Genomic DNA, 17511 nt, shown 5'->3' with positions numbered 1-17511 from the left:
TTTCCTAGGCTATTGAAATCTAGCAGTATCTCTGACTCATGCCCCAACTCTGAGCTGTTTGCCGTCGAGTGCTCCTGGTTGGTATTATAAGGATTACGGATCGGCATTACAGGTCTGGGCGGCAGAGCGCTCACCTATGGCGGTGGTGAAGAAGGAGACCGTTTCCGTCTCCTTCCCGTCGTTGTAGATGGCCAGGTGCCAGATTCCGGAGTCCATGTACTGGATGAAGCCCGTGTCGTGCGTGGTGATGGGGACCAGGCTGCGCTGCATGGCCGCCGGGCCCTCCAGGCCGTGGACGTCTTGAGCCAGGAGCCGCCGCCCGTCCAGGAGCTCCACAAAGTCAAACTGCGGACAGGAGCGCAGAAAGTGAGAAAGAGTGACGGACGGACCGCAGACGCGCCATTAGAGTGACACATGAGACTGGAGTGCTTTCAGCCCTCTTTATAGCGGAGCATCGTTTGGTCTGCATGAATAACTCATCATTCCAGAGCAGCTTGAGTTAAGTCTCGACTTCTGATCACTTCATAAGTCCAGGCATCTTATATGAAAGCCTTGTTTAATGCTATTAAAATGAAAGGAGGGAAGCTGCGCAAATAAATGTAAAGTTACTGTTTACCGAATAACATCTGCACCAATTTGCTTTATATCAGTAGCGAGCGAGCGAGTCGGTGAACAGCGATGAGAGGACATTTCATTTTCATCCACATTCGGACGGGGAGTTTAGACTCATCTGCCACTCTGTGTGTAATCAGTCCCAGCAAGAAAACTCCACTGTAGATTATTTCCTTTGAAGTAAAAATAGAGGATGGAGCAAGTTTGATCTTCTGAGTGAAAAATAAATACCGCCGAAGATTACTGCAACCCAAAAAGCAGACTGTGAGCTACAGTAGCGTTTACAGCTGAAATCTACAGTCTGTGAAGGAAGCAGTCACATATGATTAATAGCACGATAGAGCTCGTTCTGTGCTGCACATAGATGGGGAAATTAGTGCAAAGAAAAATCTCCTTTTCTTGGCCCCTGAGCTCCATATCTTTGTGTGATTCATCGATGGTATTGAACCTGTAAGAAATTTGCCATAAATCCTCTGTGCAACAGAGAAAGTCATTCATAATACAATGGAGAAATTTATGAATTGGTCTGTATTCACAACACGTTCCATATGTGGTTAGATATATTTTTTTAAACAATGCCCCAATTTAGATTCTGTGGCGGAGCAAGAAAGGGGGAGGAGAAAAAAAAAGCTGAAAAGCTCACATACAATGCAGAAAATTATTATAGATGGCTTTGCAGGTTTACAATTTCAGCTTAGTTTGAAGCAGAAAACATTCAGAAAGGCCAAATGAAAGCAGCAGAACAATCAGACTTTCAGCCGACACCAAAAAATACGGGACAATTTAAATATCACCAACCTGTGTGTGTGACGGAGGAAGGCCTCTCCTTCCGTAGATCCCCACTAAGGCATCTTTGCTGAGCGACACATTAAACTTCAGGTACATGGGATGATCAATGAAGACCTGGGATCTCCAGAAGACACCGGGAGGAATCTGCTGCGCGACCTTGCGCCCCACGTCAATCTCGCCCATATCTATATAGCTGTCATCTGGGAACAAGCTGTCCAATTTGCCTGCATCGCACACAAAGTAAATCGGTCACAGAGATCACGCCATTAATCCAGCATGTGGAGGGCAGAGGGAGTCAGTCCGCTGAAGCATGATAGTCTGACCATATCACAGATATTCAATCACGCCGCTGACAGCCAGAGAGGAAAATATAATGAATGATCCCTCTGACCACGGCCAGTAATTCCAGTCCCAATTCTGCTGCAGGAGTGAGGAGGAGCTGGGTGACGGGAAGTTCAAGACAATGTCGTGATGCATTCAAAACATGTCCTCGCACCTTTAAGGGAAAGCTTGAAACCCACGTCTGTAGCTTGAATTTTAATAACAAAAGGCTATTTTAGCAGTCTTTACAATCATTTTTTATTCAATATTTTTGGTTTATGGTGAGCTCTGTGTCATTTTTGACGCAACTTGTTCCTATTACGGTAGTTTAGCATTTTTATTGTTTCATGTATTACTTGGCAGGACAATTATTAAATATGATTATTGAATATTAGAGGAGGGGTGGGATTAAATAGGCTTTGCTTCTCCCTTCCCAGTTTCGGACATGCTGAATTAGATATGTGTGTGATATGTGTATGTATGAAAATCTATGTTGACACAGGTCCGTATGTACTTGGATATTAATTATTTATTTTGTGGAAATTTGGATGTTGTTTGTTGTATGTTTATTCACTCATATACATTATTTATGAGGGATTTGTGTATGTGTGTGTGTGTGTGTGTGTGTGTGTGTGTGTGTGTGTGTGTGTGTGTGTGTGTTGCAGGCACACGTGTGTACACAGGTGTAAATACATTGATAAATTCAAATTAGTATATACTGTTTGAGCTTTTGTATCTGCATTTTGTGCATGATTTTACATGGAATAATAAAAAATTATTTTCCTCACTTAAACAAATCCATATTGAATTTACTATTAGCATAGCTTGAAATGTTTTTTTTTCTCCATCTTTATTATAATTCTGTATCTTTGTTCCCTCCGTCTCACTTCTTTGATCTTGACAAAATGTTACCAGTGAATAATTTCAGATATCAGATGTTAGAAAGCAACGGTTTCTAACATGGCATAACACTGTTATGGCACTACTTTTTGCAGTGACCCACTATTTGAAAAAAAAAAACTATGTAGTTACAATTACTTCAGTCTATGTGAGGCGGTTTGCTCTGTCTGTGGAGGTGAACTGTTGAAAAGCTGCGAGAAACCCTGAGTTCCCAGCAGGATTACGGATCCTTAAGTTTCATTCAATTAATACTATTAGGGAATTTAAAAAGAAATCCCTTTCTGTTTGTTCATCTATCTAATCAGTCTTTTAAGAACAGGTGTTATTTAGAGGTTTTGTGAGTGAAGTGAGACATGCCACTCTGAAGACTGACATTTATGATTGAAAATCTACTCGCACATGTGCAGAAGGACTATTTACTACAGCCATAGTGGCTCCAGTGTTTTCAGAAAGCTGCTCTGAGCGCTGTTGTCGTGTAAACGGACCCCTGAAACGCGTCTTCACTTGAAAACATTGTATCAACTGAGCCTGAAAGTAGCTGCTTTCACTGATTCAGATATTGGACAGACTGCGCTGCCAGTTCAGCTGATTCATCAATACAGATACATGCACACTAGAAAGACATCCTGGACATGACAGCTTAGAGTAAGGCAAGCAGCTAGTTTGAGTTTAGAGTGTTAAATAAAAGGAGTAACTAGAACAGATTTTTAGTGTCTTCTCCAACACCGTCTGTGTAGAACTACGACCTCCATGAAAGATCGACTGATTGATCGATAGATAAATAAACATCTGTGGGATCAAAACCTTAAAGATTATAAAAAAAGGAATATGAAATAAAAAGATCTTAACAGATGGAATTAAAAATCATAAAACACACTTTGATACCAGGCAGCACAGAAAATTTTAAAAATGTAACATGAGTAAATATTTGGAAACACTGAACATATGGCGTGGACGAGGCACAGAAAGCACCTGCGAGAATTCAACGCTTCCAATACAGTGATAGAGAGAAGTAGAAGCAATAAAGTGAAAATTGTAGGTATAGTAGAGATGGCTCGTCTAATGCTACCACCGGCTCAGGTATTAACACAGCCAGTGCTAAAATTGTCCATATGCTCCATAACACAACTCGCATTGGACTCAGTGGAAATGGCAACATCTGTTTGCCCATGTAAATGAGCTAATTTCAGCGGCAATGTCTGCGAAGGCAGACGTCCATACAAACCACCCCCAGGACTGAGCGGCAGACACAGCTTTAGGTTACACGTGGCACAGCAGATGGAAGTCTCCTCAAAAGTCCATCAGCGCCGATGGGTTTTATCAGAGCAGACAGGACACACTCCCCCGTCTCCTCACACACGGCTGCAGCGCACAGGCTCCGTCTCCACATGTTGGGGTGTGAGTGTATTTTTACGCGGCACTTTAGCTGTACACTCATTCGGCTGTGTAAATAAATCATAAGCCCAAACCAGTGATAATGGGCCTCATGGTTAAATAAATGTTCCTTCTTCTGAGAGTGAAACTGCGATATAATGCTCAGATGAGAAGACGCGAGTCAGAAATGTTAGTCATTGTCGACACTGTACACATTTGCATTCGCTTGATAAAACATAAGAAAGCCGTGTATTGTTTCTGGTGACAGCGCCGCAAAATGAAACTTATTCAGAAAACTATGGCTATTGATTTCCTATCAGCCACAGCGGGCGCGCAGGGCCTCCGCTCCGCTGTAGCCACGCTTGTTGTTGGCTAAATACACTTTCTTGCTGTCTGGTAAATGAAAAAGACAACTCCTGGATTCATCTATATGGTAATAACCCCATCTTCCACCTATTGTCGCCCGCCAGTGGTAAATCACATGGCCCATTTGTTGAAGATTGGAGCGCAGCAAACTTTCCTTGAGTTGAGCAGTTGGTAGCGTGGGGCGAGCACATGCTTTCTGCGGCTGCCAGGAAAAGGCAGCCCAAGCCAGGAGATGAAAGGATCACATCCGTTCTGAAGGGGGACAGAGTGGCTAATCCCCCTGCAGCCCCTGGATACTCAGTCCCTTAAGCTGTCCTATTTTCTCCCTCCAGGAACAAATAACACTTTCCCCACTTACAACAACTTTCAAAGGATTACAATGCAGATCTCTTTGAATACCACGGAGACACGCGGACACAATGTGCAACCAGATGACAGAATAATAACAAACTCGCATGAGCTCCGAAATGTCATCTGTAAACTTGAAGATTTGAGAAACTTTCTCGGTTCTTCAGTTTTGCCTGTTTTTTTTTTTTTTTTTCCTTAGGAGAAAGTCATGCAAATCGCCCCGAACAAGAAGAAGACGGTTTGTTTACTGATTTCAAGTATGAATAATGCGATAAAATTTACACTTACTGTCGTCCTTTCCTCTCCGGTCGGGTATTTCCAGGCCCGTGTTGCCCAGAGGGGGCAAACTCAGGTCTGTGGGGAACGGTAGGCCACTGGTATTGTCCTCTGATAGCTGGTACATCTGTCTCTGCGTGGGCTGCAGGTGCCAGTTTAATCCGAAAAGGTGCATGGCTGAAATATTAAACACAGGATAATGTCGGCATCAGTGTCAGAAGATTCCAATTCAAAGACAACGTCATCACAGATACTTTGACATGATATGGCTCGTGGGAACCTTTAGCTGTCCCGGCTGGCCTGTATGGGGTCAATCACTGCAATTACACAAGTAATACAATTAAGGCTGATCCCATGAAGAAAAAGCATCCGATCATATCGGAGGAGTGGCGTAACCTGGTTTATGATCTGTGTACGAACCGTGTAAAGCAAGGGTGTCAAAAATAAAAATAAGAATGCAAAAATAGCTCTAGGAGAAGTGTTTTTTGTGTATTTTTCACTGGGAAATATCATTAAAACTGGCTTTGTGCTGAGATTGTATCCATTTTTTGAGGTAATTGCACAGCTTTGTGAAAATATAGACATATTCATCATTTATACTCTGCACCACAACAACGAAAGGCTTTAGAGTTTCAATTCTAAAGTTATTATTGCACTCCAGTCCATTACCAGTCCGACCCACTCAAGATGAAACTGGGCTGTAAGTGGTCCCTGAAATGAAATGTGTCTGACACCCCCGATGGAAACGGTACATCAAATCACCTCCAGCTGTCTGTGTTTTGTAGGCATGTTTGCTTCATAAATGTCCATCATGCTTGGTGTGCAGAGAAAAATGTGTAGATTCCAATATACCATCATAAGCACGGTACCATCTACTGTGCTTGAAGAGTCAAAATGTGCAAAGGAACACTGACTGGACCGTCTGCGCGAGTCCAGATTTTCCATGCCCCCACCCAGAAGAATGACTCAACCAATCCCCGTTCTGATGGAACAATCAAATTGTTGCATGTTTGGAGGGTCATTATTCTGAGAAGGCAGCTGCGGAATGGAGAAACAGAAAATAGATGGACGAAGGAACAATACATGGTTTAATGGTTAATGGCATTTTTCCCAAAAGTGCTGAGCAGAAGGTTTACAAGACGGATGCTGTTCTGACCCCACGGGACAACATCTGTCTCGCCGTGCCAACGTCGGCACCGACCATCCTCAGCGTCTTGTCACGGTACCGGCACCCATTACCTTTACACTCCCCTCCAAAAAGTAGGGAACAAAACACACACAAAAAAACCCCACATCAGCAGGGAGACGCCAGGGGTGTTTCAATGTGACCGCAGCGGACGGAGCACACGGATATTTCACAAGGTCGACAAAAGAAATGTCCTCTGGAACAATGGCAGCAGAGCGCAGGACAGAGGAGGAGGGGCTGACCATGACAGATCACCAATAAGAGAATGGACAAGACGAGCTTAGCAAGGCAAAAGCCAACTCAGAAGTCAACAGTCAGCAGAAAAGGCCCAGAAACTCAATACAGTCATTTTATTGTTTTGTTGGGTCACTTACGCTCCTGGAGCAAACAGCCATGCGGTTTAATGAAAAACAGTGAAATGATGAGTCTTAAGCTAAAGCCGGGAAGGCAGCGTCTGCATTTTAATGAAGCTGTTCAGGTCGACGTTTCAGCAATTAGTCACGCGACAAATATTTTTGTCAGGACTAAATATAGGAAGAAGCTAAAACTGGGATGGAGACGTCTGGGAAGCAACTCGGGACCTGTTTGCAACAATTTCAAGTCAAATCGCATAGCCTTGTTTGCCTTTTGAGTGTCCGTTTGCATGACTGCCGTGCTTGGAGTTTTTTGAAAACAGCCTCCCAAGGTGGAATATTTTAAAAAATGACACTTTCTGAATATCAGTTTGCAAAATGTTGTCTTGTAAATGTGAAACTTTCCTTAAGAGAAGTTTTTTTTTTCACTTGAAGCAGGGCATAAGCACAGTTAAAAAAAAAGACATATTAAAAGTGTTCATCAAATCAGAGCTTATACGTTTCTGCGCTTCAGCTGTTTGAATGTATTTTTTTCATGAGTTTACTGAAGCACCTCGGAACAGAAACAGGAGTGGAATAAAAACCTGGAGGCTGACGATGTGCCGATTCCCAAACTACTCATCAAAAAGGATAAAATGACAGCAGCAGTCGTCCTTATAGTATAATTTAGTTCACTCTCTAACAAGAAACACCACTTTAGCCCAGCGTCTATCATAACTGTGGCCGTAAACAAAGAGAATCCAGCTCGGTGCTCTTTCAAACACACTATTATAAACTTCACTAAAAGAAACCGTGAGTATGAGAGTACAATTAAGTCTTTTAAGACATAATTTGCCCACAATTATGAAGGAGTTCATGAATGTGAAAAGTGTTATTTCCATGCGTTTTTTTTTTTTTTTAAAAGAACAGATTGATTTACAGCCTGATATTTTGACAAGGCTGTGGCGAGATAAAAGATGAGTGTCGTATTAAAAGATAAAACACCAAACTGGAGAGGCTGATTTGCTTCATTAAGCCTCGGATTTTAAATGTTAAACTCCTGTACTTTGACACGTTTCTGTTTACTTGTCGACGCTCAGCCTTTAACTAGAAACGGGATGCGAGGAACCTCTTCAGCGCTCCATCTGAGTGGATCCTGGAAGGATCACAGGACAGACACTGAGGCCCCATTTACACGGCATTTATACAAATGTGTGAAATATGATGAGTTTAATGCAATTCTGTTTAATTTTCACAAATCTTGAGGCACAGAAATATTCTTTAAAATTTTGGCAATTTCAATCATTTCTACAGATTTCCCTGTCAAAGTTGAATGCTTTCATGACGGAAACTAGATCTGTTCAAATATTTAGATGGCTTCACAAGGCAAACACTCCTTTACATGATGAAAGTTCAACTGGGATACCAGCATCTGTTGTGCGCCTGTCCGGTGTTGTTGAAGTGACTGTGTCAGTGGAAGGCTACCAGAGAAGAGACAGATGGCTTTGTTTGTCGTTTCGTAAGCTCCAGAAAGGCATTCCTTTTGATTTGTAGCTCCACGTTGACTGGCAAAATGGAAAAAGAGCCCGTGTATGCAGCCGAACGATCGTAAAGTCACCAGGCAGAGTGGCGTTCCAAGTGTCCTAGTAATCACGTCTTTGTGAGCCCCGTTCTTCATCCCGCCCGTCCCTCAGGCCGCCAGTGGAAAACGCTTCAGGAGTCCTCCCCCCACCCGTCCTTAAAGATTTACTCCAGCGCCTCTGTGGTATCTGCGATATGCAGAGCGCTGGAGCCCGGCCAAAGACGACTCTCCTAATTTTGTTTTGCTTCCTTTTCAAACTTTGTAAACACTGCAATGACACTCAGATGGCTGCTGCAATTGGCTGCAAAATGAAGACAGGTTGTAGGAATAACAAGGTACTTCTAATGAGATGGCCACTGGCAGTGACAAGCTGTGTGTGTGTGTGTGTGTGTGTGTGTTCCAGAGATTCCACTGACCTGTCAAGACTACTGCACTTTATTGCATTGCCCATTTTGTCCTGGGCACATGTTGTGCACTCCTTTCACTTATCTCTTGGCAGGAAGTAGGGTCACGCCATGTGCCAATTAGGGAACAGAGGTACTGTAGGAAGAAGACTTCTCGGCCAAACCGAGGAAGTCGCAGCTTATTGCTGTGGGTCATCTGAAGCCGCTATAACCGCCTCTGCCATCTGATCGGGGCCCTTTCCAGCTACGGCATGCTTCAAGGGAACCCATGATGAGACGGACTATTCACTTAATATCACTGGTCAAAATCCTAAAATACTGGCAGCATGGGAAAACAGAGCACAATGGAAGATATGTTTTGAACAGAATATTGTGTAAATCATTGCAGTCACTGTTCTCCAATGCCATGTTATTAAAATCATAGTTTCTCAAAATATATGTATAAAAAAAAAAAAACCGGTATAACACTACACATACTGAGGACTTGCATCTTTAAAGTCCGAAAACTGCAGTAACTCCACGATCATCAGCAACAGTCTGAGGAATCAGATGATTATAGGTTTTACTGGGAAGAACAATGTAATCTACCTGCTGTTGCTACATTACAGCAAACCCACGCTTCAGGTTTCAATTCAAAGTGTCCAAAATGAGTCATAATACATAACTCTAGCCAAATTTAATCCATGCTTAAATTATATCTTATTTCTGCTGCTGTTGAATGCATAATTAATTAAAAAAAAACAAAAAACTAATTCATTAATAAATTAAAAAAACGTGCTGTTTATAAGACACACACTGCCCAATGCTGCTACTGAATCTTTTTAATCTGGATCAATGGTGCAGTGATGTTGCTACATGTATTCCTTTGATGGCGGTGTGTTCATATTCATATACATACATACAGTATATAAATATGCAAGCTTCATCTCAGTGCTTCGGCTGCTTGGATACTGTTTACCATGGAGATCCATTAATTCTACAATATAAGTCATTATTCCTCATTGTGGCCTTCATTGTTTATCAGAGCACTCAATCATTGAGATTTTAATTCAGATGGAAATGCCTAACAAGCTTCCTCTCCTTTTGTTTTTTTTATTTCGTTCATAAGAAAAATGTTGTATGTTAATATATTTGCTCTGTGTTCTAATCACATGATTCTGTCCAGAAGTCATCTTAAAAAGGGGAAATTAGGGTTTTAGATAAGCTTAATCCATTACGTAAACTTTCTTATGTGTGTTTCTGTGTATCTACAATATGTTTGTAACTTACTGGGATTGTTTCCACCTTCTCCATGGAGAAGGAGCAACAATACCCCAAACACTGAACAACAGGCAAGGCAGACAAAGAGCTGAAAGTGTTAGGTTGTGAAATAAAGACAAGCAGGTAAGATCAGGTCAGAGCGTTTCTGGGTTGGATGATCCTGAACTGGAAATCTGTTCTGCAGCCCAACCTCATTGTCCTTGGCTGGATACCCAGGGTGAGTGGAAGTGAGCACAGGAGGATACTGATGACCTTAAAATGAGGAACATACAACAAAATGTGCTAATGAGATGGCCACCGCAGAGAAAATAGTGCCGTCTTAAACTCTAACCTTTTCACGCTTCAAAATGTGCCCATTTCCACAGCTGTGCAGACGTAAGACGGAGCAGCGAGTCAAAACATCTGTCACCAGGCTAAATTGGGCTCATTAGACATCTCACCCAGTGTTCCCAATTACAGGCCTCAATAATTAATTGCACTTGAAATTAAATGTATTTTCTCATCAGATTTTAATTAAATATGGCTCTCCTTCTTGATTGGAAGCTCCGATCTCGGGGTGAGGTTTGGTCTCCAGCATGTTTACTTGCGGTGCATCGGGAGATGGTCTTAGCGTTGCAGGGTATAATTACAAAGTCTGATTAAGCGCCATCGGGCTGATGAGTCTCTTTGGCGTTTGGCCAGGGCGGCAGTAGAAAGACGCACGCTGTAGCTCCACTTCAGGCGCCAAACCGCACCGTCAGTGCCAGCGCCAACTTCAACCACAACTTTATCACAGTCATTTACTCAAAACTGCTGCGTCCACCGATAATCGACAGAAACCAGTTGATCTTTTTTTTCTTTTTTTAATGAAGAATCAGCTCTGCGCCGAATTTCAAATGAAACTATTTAAATTGTTCTGGTGACAAAAAAAAAAGAATAATCAGACTTAACTTCATTTAGCCTGGAGGAGAAGCAGAAATGATAGCTTCTGTGATTGGTACAGCCTAATGCATATCTATAACAAATGTCCTCAATGAAGAATTAATTTATCTCCGTGATGAAGGCCATGCAGGGAGATCGGGCTTTTCTTTCATTGACTTCATGCAAATGAAGTACAATGTTCCCACCATCCTTCTATTTGAATTATTTCTTCTTCTGCATGAGGCTCAATCCGACTGTGCAGCCATTTATATGTTAAGCAGGTATTCAGAGTCAATCAGATGTATATAATATGTTAAATATATAATATAGAAATGCTTATCAATCTCATCTCTGAACTATTACAATGGATCAGTCTGAACTTCTATTACAAAAAAGAAAGAGGTGCCGCTGGTTTTATTCATGTAGATCCTCCAAATCCTTGATAGTGTCAATATAAGAGCTCCTGATATGAGCTGATACGCAGTTTATGACAGCGAGGGAATTTTCTGCTTACTGTTTTAGTTTTTTTTTTAATCTCTTCCTTGAATGCATTGTTCCATCAGAATCTGTCTATCAGAATCACTAAACGTATTCACATTCAGAGCAATGCAGTGAACATGTGATTTATTTTCTCCAACTATCTGCTTTGAGACCTTGAATCTTCCAAAACACGTCCAACCGGAGGTGCAGTCTTAACATTTGCTGCTGTTCCTGCTAAGAGCTGATCAGTTATTCTCACAAAGGCACATTATTACAGTGATTCTGTCCATAAATGTGCATTTCACCGTGCTACCGGCTGAAATGTTGGAGAGTCTGAGAGGAATTTTCTGCTCTGCAAACAATGAATTTTACAACGCTGGCAAGAGCAACAGCTTGCCTGGAATACGTACAAGATGAACTGAACAGAGACGCCCAGCGTGGCCAAACAGGGCAGAAACAAATCCGAGCAAAACCCAAGTAAGACCGCAGCTTTGGGAGCAGAGTTTAATATGTCCCTGAGAAATATGGAGCAACATCACAACGTCGGTCGCTCACGGATTTCGGCTTTTTAACTCTTTATTTCTGACTCTTTATCAAAATGCTTTCCAGCCGCATTCGACATCGATCAGGCAGATGAATAGAAGACAGTATTTCACATATGAATATCAATTCCTCGGGGGCTGACAGCAGTATCAAATGAGCAGAACTGATTTAATATCAGGACTTAACTGATCGTCCTTGCCCAGCTGGGACCTGCGAAGGCAAGTCGGGGAACCTTAAATCAAATAAGATGAATCCTCTAAATACGCGGCCCGCTCTCGTGTGATTTCTGATGTCTTTTTAATTTATTTCCAGTCCATCCAGAGGAGCCAGACTGGATTTCCCATCTGCAGATTTCACCGACGTAATCTATAAATGATAATGTTGCTTTGGACGGATTGTCTGGGCGAGGAGTCAATCTGCGACTCCCTGTGCGACTCCGCTCGGATGAGGTGCACAAGGACAGATCCAGCGCTGTTAGAGCGGATGATGGAAGCAACACAGTGGCACAAGGATTGACTGCGTGCCTGCATCTAAACGGTGGGAGGGGCTGGTGGGGGGCTGGTGGTGGTGGTGGTGGTGGTGGTGGTGGTGGGGGGTGTCGTCGGAGGTGACTCACCGATGAAGTAGGCTAGCAGCAGCAGCAGCGTGACTGAGATGAGGATGGCACTGAGGGCAGCACATTTCCAGTTGCAGTGCTTGTAGGGCTTCTTCAGGCTGAAGGCAGGTCGGGAGAAGGTGTTTCGGGGCAAAGGCCGCGGGGGAGGCGAGTACACCGTGCTGGAGGTCAGGGGGTATCCCGGCGAAGTTGTGCAATACATCGGTGACGTTCCGCCTGGCTTGAAGAGGAAGTGCCTGGAAAAAGTACATTTTCTTGTTAGCGCCGACGGAAGCAGTGACTTCCCAGGCAGGTCTGAGGTTATTATCGTGTGGGTTACTGTCTAATGAAGTGCAGTCCCTTCCACTGGTAGCTGATTCCACAACGCCGCCGCAGTCATGCTTTTGCTGGATTAGTGAGAATACTAAAGCACACTGTGTGGAAGGAGTGGAAACTGTGAATCAATATTAAATCTAATTTACACGAGTAGTGATTGCAGCTGGCTCTTGTTTATATATTCATGCCAGTGTGAGAGGAGTAATTCCCCGGAACCATGTGTCAAGGCTGTCCGGAGGAGACGCGGAGTTCATAACGCTGCGGCGTGGAGTGCAGCAGATTTATTCGTCCTTGAAGAACATGGCCGGCTCCCTCAGAAAACATGTGTCGGGCTACATGTCCAAGAGCCGTATGATCAGCCCATCAGAGAGTCAGCGGCGGCGACACTGTTGTCAAGGCCGTTTTACTGACAAGTTTACAAGAAGCTCCCGAGCGACAGTGACATGAACGTGATTGAATGTCATATTACAATGTATGATGCGGAAAGTCACCAAGACCATATTTTATTTATAAATATCAGGACAAATCTGTGACAAAGCCAAGATGGGAAATATATGTGGCGTCATAAAAGCGGTCAGGTTAAACATTATTTCAAACAGAATACAGCCCAACAGTGCGACTGGATGCAAATTGTTAGTCATATTAAACGGGAAGGGGACGAATACAGCGAGGACTCTAGCAGTGCAAGAGACATACACCCATGATTGACAAGTGTTTCACAACAGAGGATGTGAGATGGAAAAATAGCGCAAGGCATCAATTGTTGTCATGGCAAAGCAGATTCTGACAGAGGCCTGAGCCAGATAGCAAACATGCAACATACCCGTCGTCGTGGCGCGCCGATGCCAGAATGTCCATCTCAATGAGGTTGTCCTGTAAAGTCTCTAGGAATGTCTGCTTTGCTATGTTTCTACACACAGGTGGAAAGATGGATATGAGGCTGGTGTGAGATGTGCGTGCAAACCAACAAGGCAATGCCAGTTACAGAACGTGAATCGACACAGAACGCACAGATGAGGGTCGGAGATGGGACGGCATGGGGCGAGGAGGGAACCAAGGCCCTTATGGAACTACTTCTACGAAGGTGTGAGACAAATACGCTCTTTACTTCTCCTGGTTTGGACACTGGCATACCTGGTTTTGTACGAGCCCTGCCCTTCTCTGCAAGCGTCTTGCTCCTCTCTGATAAACATTAGAGTATTCTGGCTCCTTTAAGGTTGTGATTGGAAGAAAACAATGCATCACTGACATGTTAGAATTTTAACTTCAGACAAAGAACTAGCTCTTCACACTGGATCGTTTCTGGATTCACACAGATGAAACACATCGTCTACAGGCCTCATTTCTCCCATTCAGCACTGCCCGACAATGAGAGCTCTGTTCCATAAGGCACATAATTGCAGCAATGCAATGGAGAAATGCACGATCCACATGCAACGGGCAGGCTGAACACGTTCGGTGGTACAAGAGAAAAGCCTTGTTTTTGATCTCTGCCCCTTCGAGGCCAGGCAGCCAAGCCGGCTCCTGCCCTCTCAGGTCTGCTCTGCGCGGGGGAAGAATGCACGTTTTTAATGAAGAAGAAGAAGAAGAAGGAGAAGAAGAGTCGCTTGGCAGAATCTCTGAAGGGAAACGGTGAAGCTGGCCTGGGCCAGCCGACCGCTGGCACGTCTCCAGAGGCAGAGTTTAGATCCACCAGCGCAGGATTTATCGCCGGCCATTTGTTTCAGGAAACGTGACAAGAGGGCAACGTTGTGATCGTATTCAGAAAGTGAAAAACTTACTGAATTTTCCAGAGTTCATGTGAATATTAGGAAGAATTTCACATGTTTTATTTCTCTCCCTCTTTTTATTAAACCTTAAAAATTATTCCAAAAGACTGGCTGTCGGGGTATTCTGGCTTCTTTTCACCGTTTTCTTCTCATTGGGGAAAACCTGTGCAGAATTAACCGGAGCTGGATGAGGCATAATCATCCATTATACAACTAAGTGCTCGACCAGATGAAACTGATTCTCAAAAAAACAAAAACTGAGAAGGAGACAATCATTCTCTTCATGATTAGTTATTTAAGCATGTCAAATCAGCAATCACTCACTTCTCTGTCAACATCAGGATTAATTAGACTGTTTAATACAGATGATTTCTGTTTATCATCACCAAAATCCATCAGATCATTTTGTTTTCTAATTTAAATCAGTAAATTATTGTATGTGATATGACACAGTGAATAAAAATGCACATATGTCAGCCTAAAAAACATGTTTCTGAGTCTAAGAGGATTTTTTTTTTTTTTTAGCTCAGCCTTCAGATGAAATGTGACCTTCATGGAAACGGTGAACTGAGGGCAGAAACGCTGACACACTTGATCTGAGGTGGCTGAATTTAAGCTGACCAACCTAAGTGACATCAGTCTGAGGAGTGCTTAAGGAGCGGCCTAACGAGACGGCGATCGATCACCGTCCCGGCGCTGAAGCTGCAGCGCGGCGCCGCCTGTGCGTCACACATGACGGGGAATCACCTGTCAGAGGGTCGGAGCTGCGTCAGGGAGCCTCTCGCTCTGCATAATGCAGAAGATACTACAGAAATTGTCTTTATCTGACTTCAAATTGGCAAAATTTGCTTTCATTTTGGGCAATTCGTGATAATCTATTTCCAACATGGGAAACTGATGTCAAGCGAACTATTTCCACTCATTTTCAAGCAAGGACGAAGGTCAATTAACCAGACTGGCGCTCATTACAATACTGGAAAACTAAATGTGTAAATAATCAAATGCAGCTATTTTAATAGAGTGAGTGCAGTTTGTTTGTTTACAGTGAGCTCTTTAAGTTAAATTAAAAGCTCTACTTCATTGTTAAATAGTCCATTACACTCTGGCTCTCTGGTTAACAGGATTATATTATTGTGGCCCTCACTGTGATCGAAATAGAAAATCTGTAATATACAGAACAGACCAGACTGCGGTGTAGCGGTTCACACTCTCGCCTCACAAAGCCGATATCTATAACTACTAATTACGGAGCATGCTCTATTCTTCTCGGACTGAACTATTTTGACTCATTCGTTCATTTAATTCACATCGAACTGAATTGAGAAATTTTCAAGTTGTCTAAAAATGAAGGCTCCAAAATCTATTCAAGGAAAAATCTCAGCAGGTGATTCTGCATTGCGGTGAAGTTCGTTTTCCGACCACACGAATACACGTGAATGTGAACCTTGGTTTCACATCACCTCAATAAGAGCAGCCAGAAGAAACAGCAGCAGATATTCATTTTTGTTACAATAACACTTGACAGATCTACTTCACACGAGGGCTTCCTATTGCGAAATGTGCCAGAGAACCGGATTCTGATTAACCTGAAATAAATAAAACTCAGGACTGAAGTGGAGGAGCCATGAAGCCTGCTCGCAGGAGCCGGGATGCAATCTTGCGCTATCCAAAGTGATTATAATTACTCCGCTGTTTAAACTCGATAGCTTCCACTGCTAATATTAGACAAACATCCAAAAGCAGCACTTTTCTCTTGTTTGCCACAAAATCATGCTCATCACAAACGCGGGCCTTTGCCCTCCGGCAGGATATTTCCCATTTTATTGCTTTGCTTCTTGATAGCACCGTGATAATTTACGTATAGAGCAAACAGCATGAAGACTTCAGCCGCAGCGCAGCGTGGAGGGCGGCGCCGTGCGGCGCGGCGCCGTACCTGGTTTCCAGAGGGATGTTGCTGTTGAGGAGCCAGTTGTCCTGCGCGCTGCCGGAGTCCGGGCCGCTGGCGGGACCCTCGGGGGGCGCCGAGCTGTCCGTGGGCGCGGGGCTGGGGTTGCTCCGCGGCGTGTAGTTGCCCCTGTTCAAGGAGTTAATGGAGGCTGCATGGTGCTGATGGTTGGGCGAGTGGGAGTGGGAGAGGGGAAGAGGAGGCGTCCGCAGCCTGGAGTGATTTTGAAAAACACCGTCTGAAAGTGGAAAACAAGACAGAAGTGTAAGAGATGTTCTGCTGTTCGGAGGCACTTTTGGATCTGGGTCACGGGGGTGGCAAACATTAGGCTCGTGGGCCGAACCTGGCACGTAGGATCAAATCCAGCCAATAGGACGACGCTGCTAAGTCAAATGGCAGAAACTGCAGGATCCAAGTCAGTAACAGCTACTGAGAGCGTTCCACTGGGGATCGCATCCACAGAAACTACAGCAGGATGTCTAATTCCATCAACGTTCACGTCAAAACCTGCCCAGAAACTGTGCAGTCTGAGGAGCAACAACTTTTTAAAAGCACTATTCTAAAGCAAGGGTGTCGAACATAAGGTTTGTGGGCCAACATCGGTCCTTAAGAGGTTCTAATCCCGCCTGCCAAACCATAAAGCAAACTTTATTTATTTATTTTTTTTTCCTCCAAAATATTTAATTATTTACTTATTTTGAGTAGCAGACGTAACTCAAGACTGAGATCCCAGCTGAGATATCCTTATGAAAGCGAGCGGCTCAAAGCCATGCTGTCAGGATGAGTTTGTAAAAACATGCAAAGCACAACAGTTTGTTGGACATGTCACTGCATTTTGCACCAGATGGTTTCATTAAATTGGCCTGATTATAGTCGTTTTCGGTGATAATTGCTTGATTTTGTGAAAATAAAGACATTTTCATCACATATACTCTACATCACAACAAAGACAAATGTCAAAGTTCAAATTTAGAGGTTATTATAACAGCATTTAACTCATCCAGCCCACTCAAAATGGCAATGGGGTGAACTAAGATGTATTTGACAATCACTGCGGGAAGAATATTTCAGATCGCAATTAAATATAAATAAATCAATACAAATCTGACATTTTATTAGAAATAAGAAGACGCTATTATGTGTTAAGTGAGCATATCTGCCACTGTCTGGCCTCACCGAAGTGCTTGGAGAAC

At 43.3% G+C, this 17511-nt stretch overlaps 1 protein-coding gene across 2 annotated transcripts in view; it reads right to left on the bottom strand.

Moving 5' to 3' along the window:
• Positions 1-17511, bottom strand: part of tenm4 (teneurin transmembrane protein 4) — a 172549-nt gene that overhangs the window by 75026 nt on the left and 80012 nt on the right. For both annotated transcript variants that reach the window (XM_030109049.1, XM_030109050.1), the window contains 7 exons: positions 16307-16556; positions 13739-13813; positions 13428-13514; positions 12290-12525; positions 4999-5163; positions 1411-1625; positions 135-345 (listed from right to left, as the gene is read on the bottom strand). In XM_030109049.1, coding sequence (XP_029964909.1) covers positions 135-345; positions 1411-1625; positions 4999-5163; positions 12290-12525; positions 13428-13514; positions 13739-13813; positions 16307-16556 — 1239 coding nt within the window. The remainder of the gene's footprint in view (positions 1-134; positions 346-1410; positions 1626-4998; positions 5164-12289; positions 12526-13427; positions 13515-13738; positions 13814-16306; positions 16557-17511) is intronic.

Source organism: Salarias fasciatus, chromosome 14, assembly GCF_902148845.1.
Source record: "Salarias fasciatus chromosome 14, fSalaFa1.1, whole genome shotgun sequence".
NCBI lineage: Eukaryota > Metazoa > Chordata > Actinopteri > Blenniiformes > Blenniidae > Salarias > Salarias fasciatus.
This window is presented reverse-complemented; position numbering and strand designations above follow the sequence as displayed.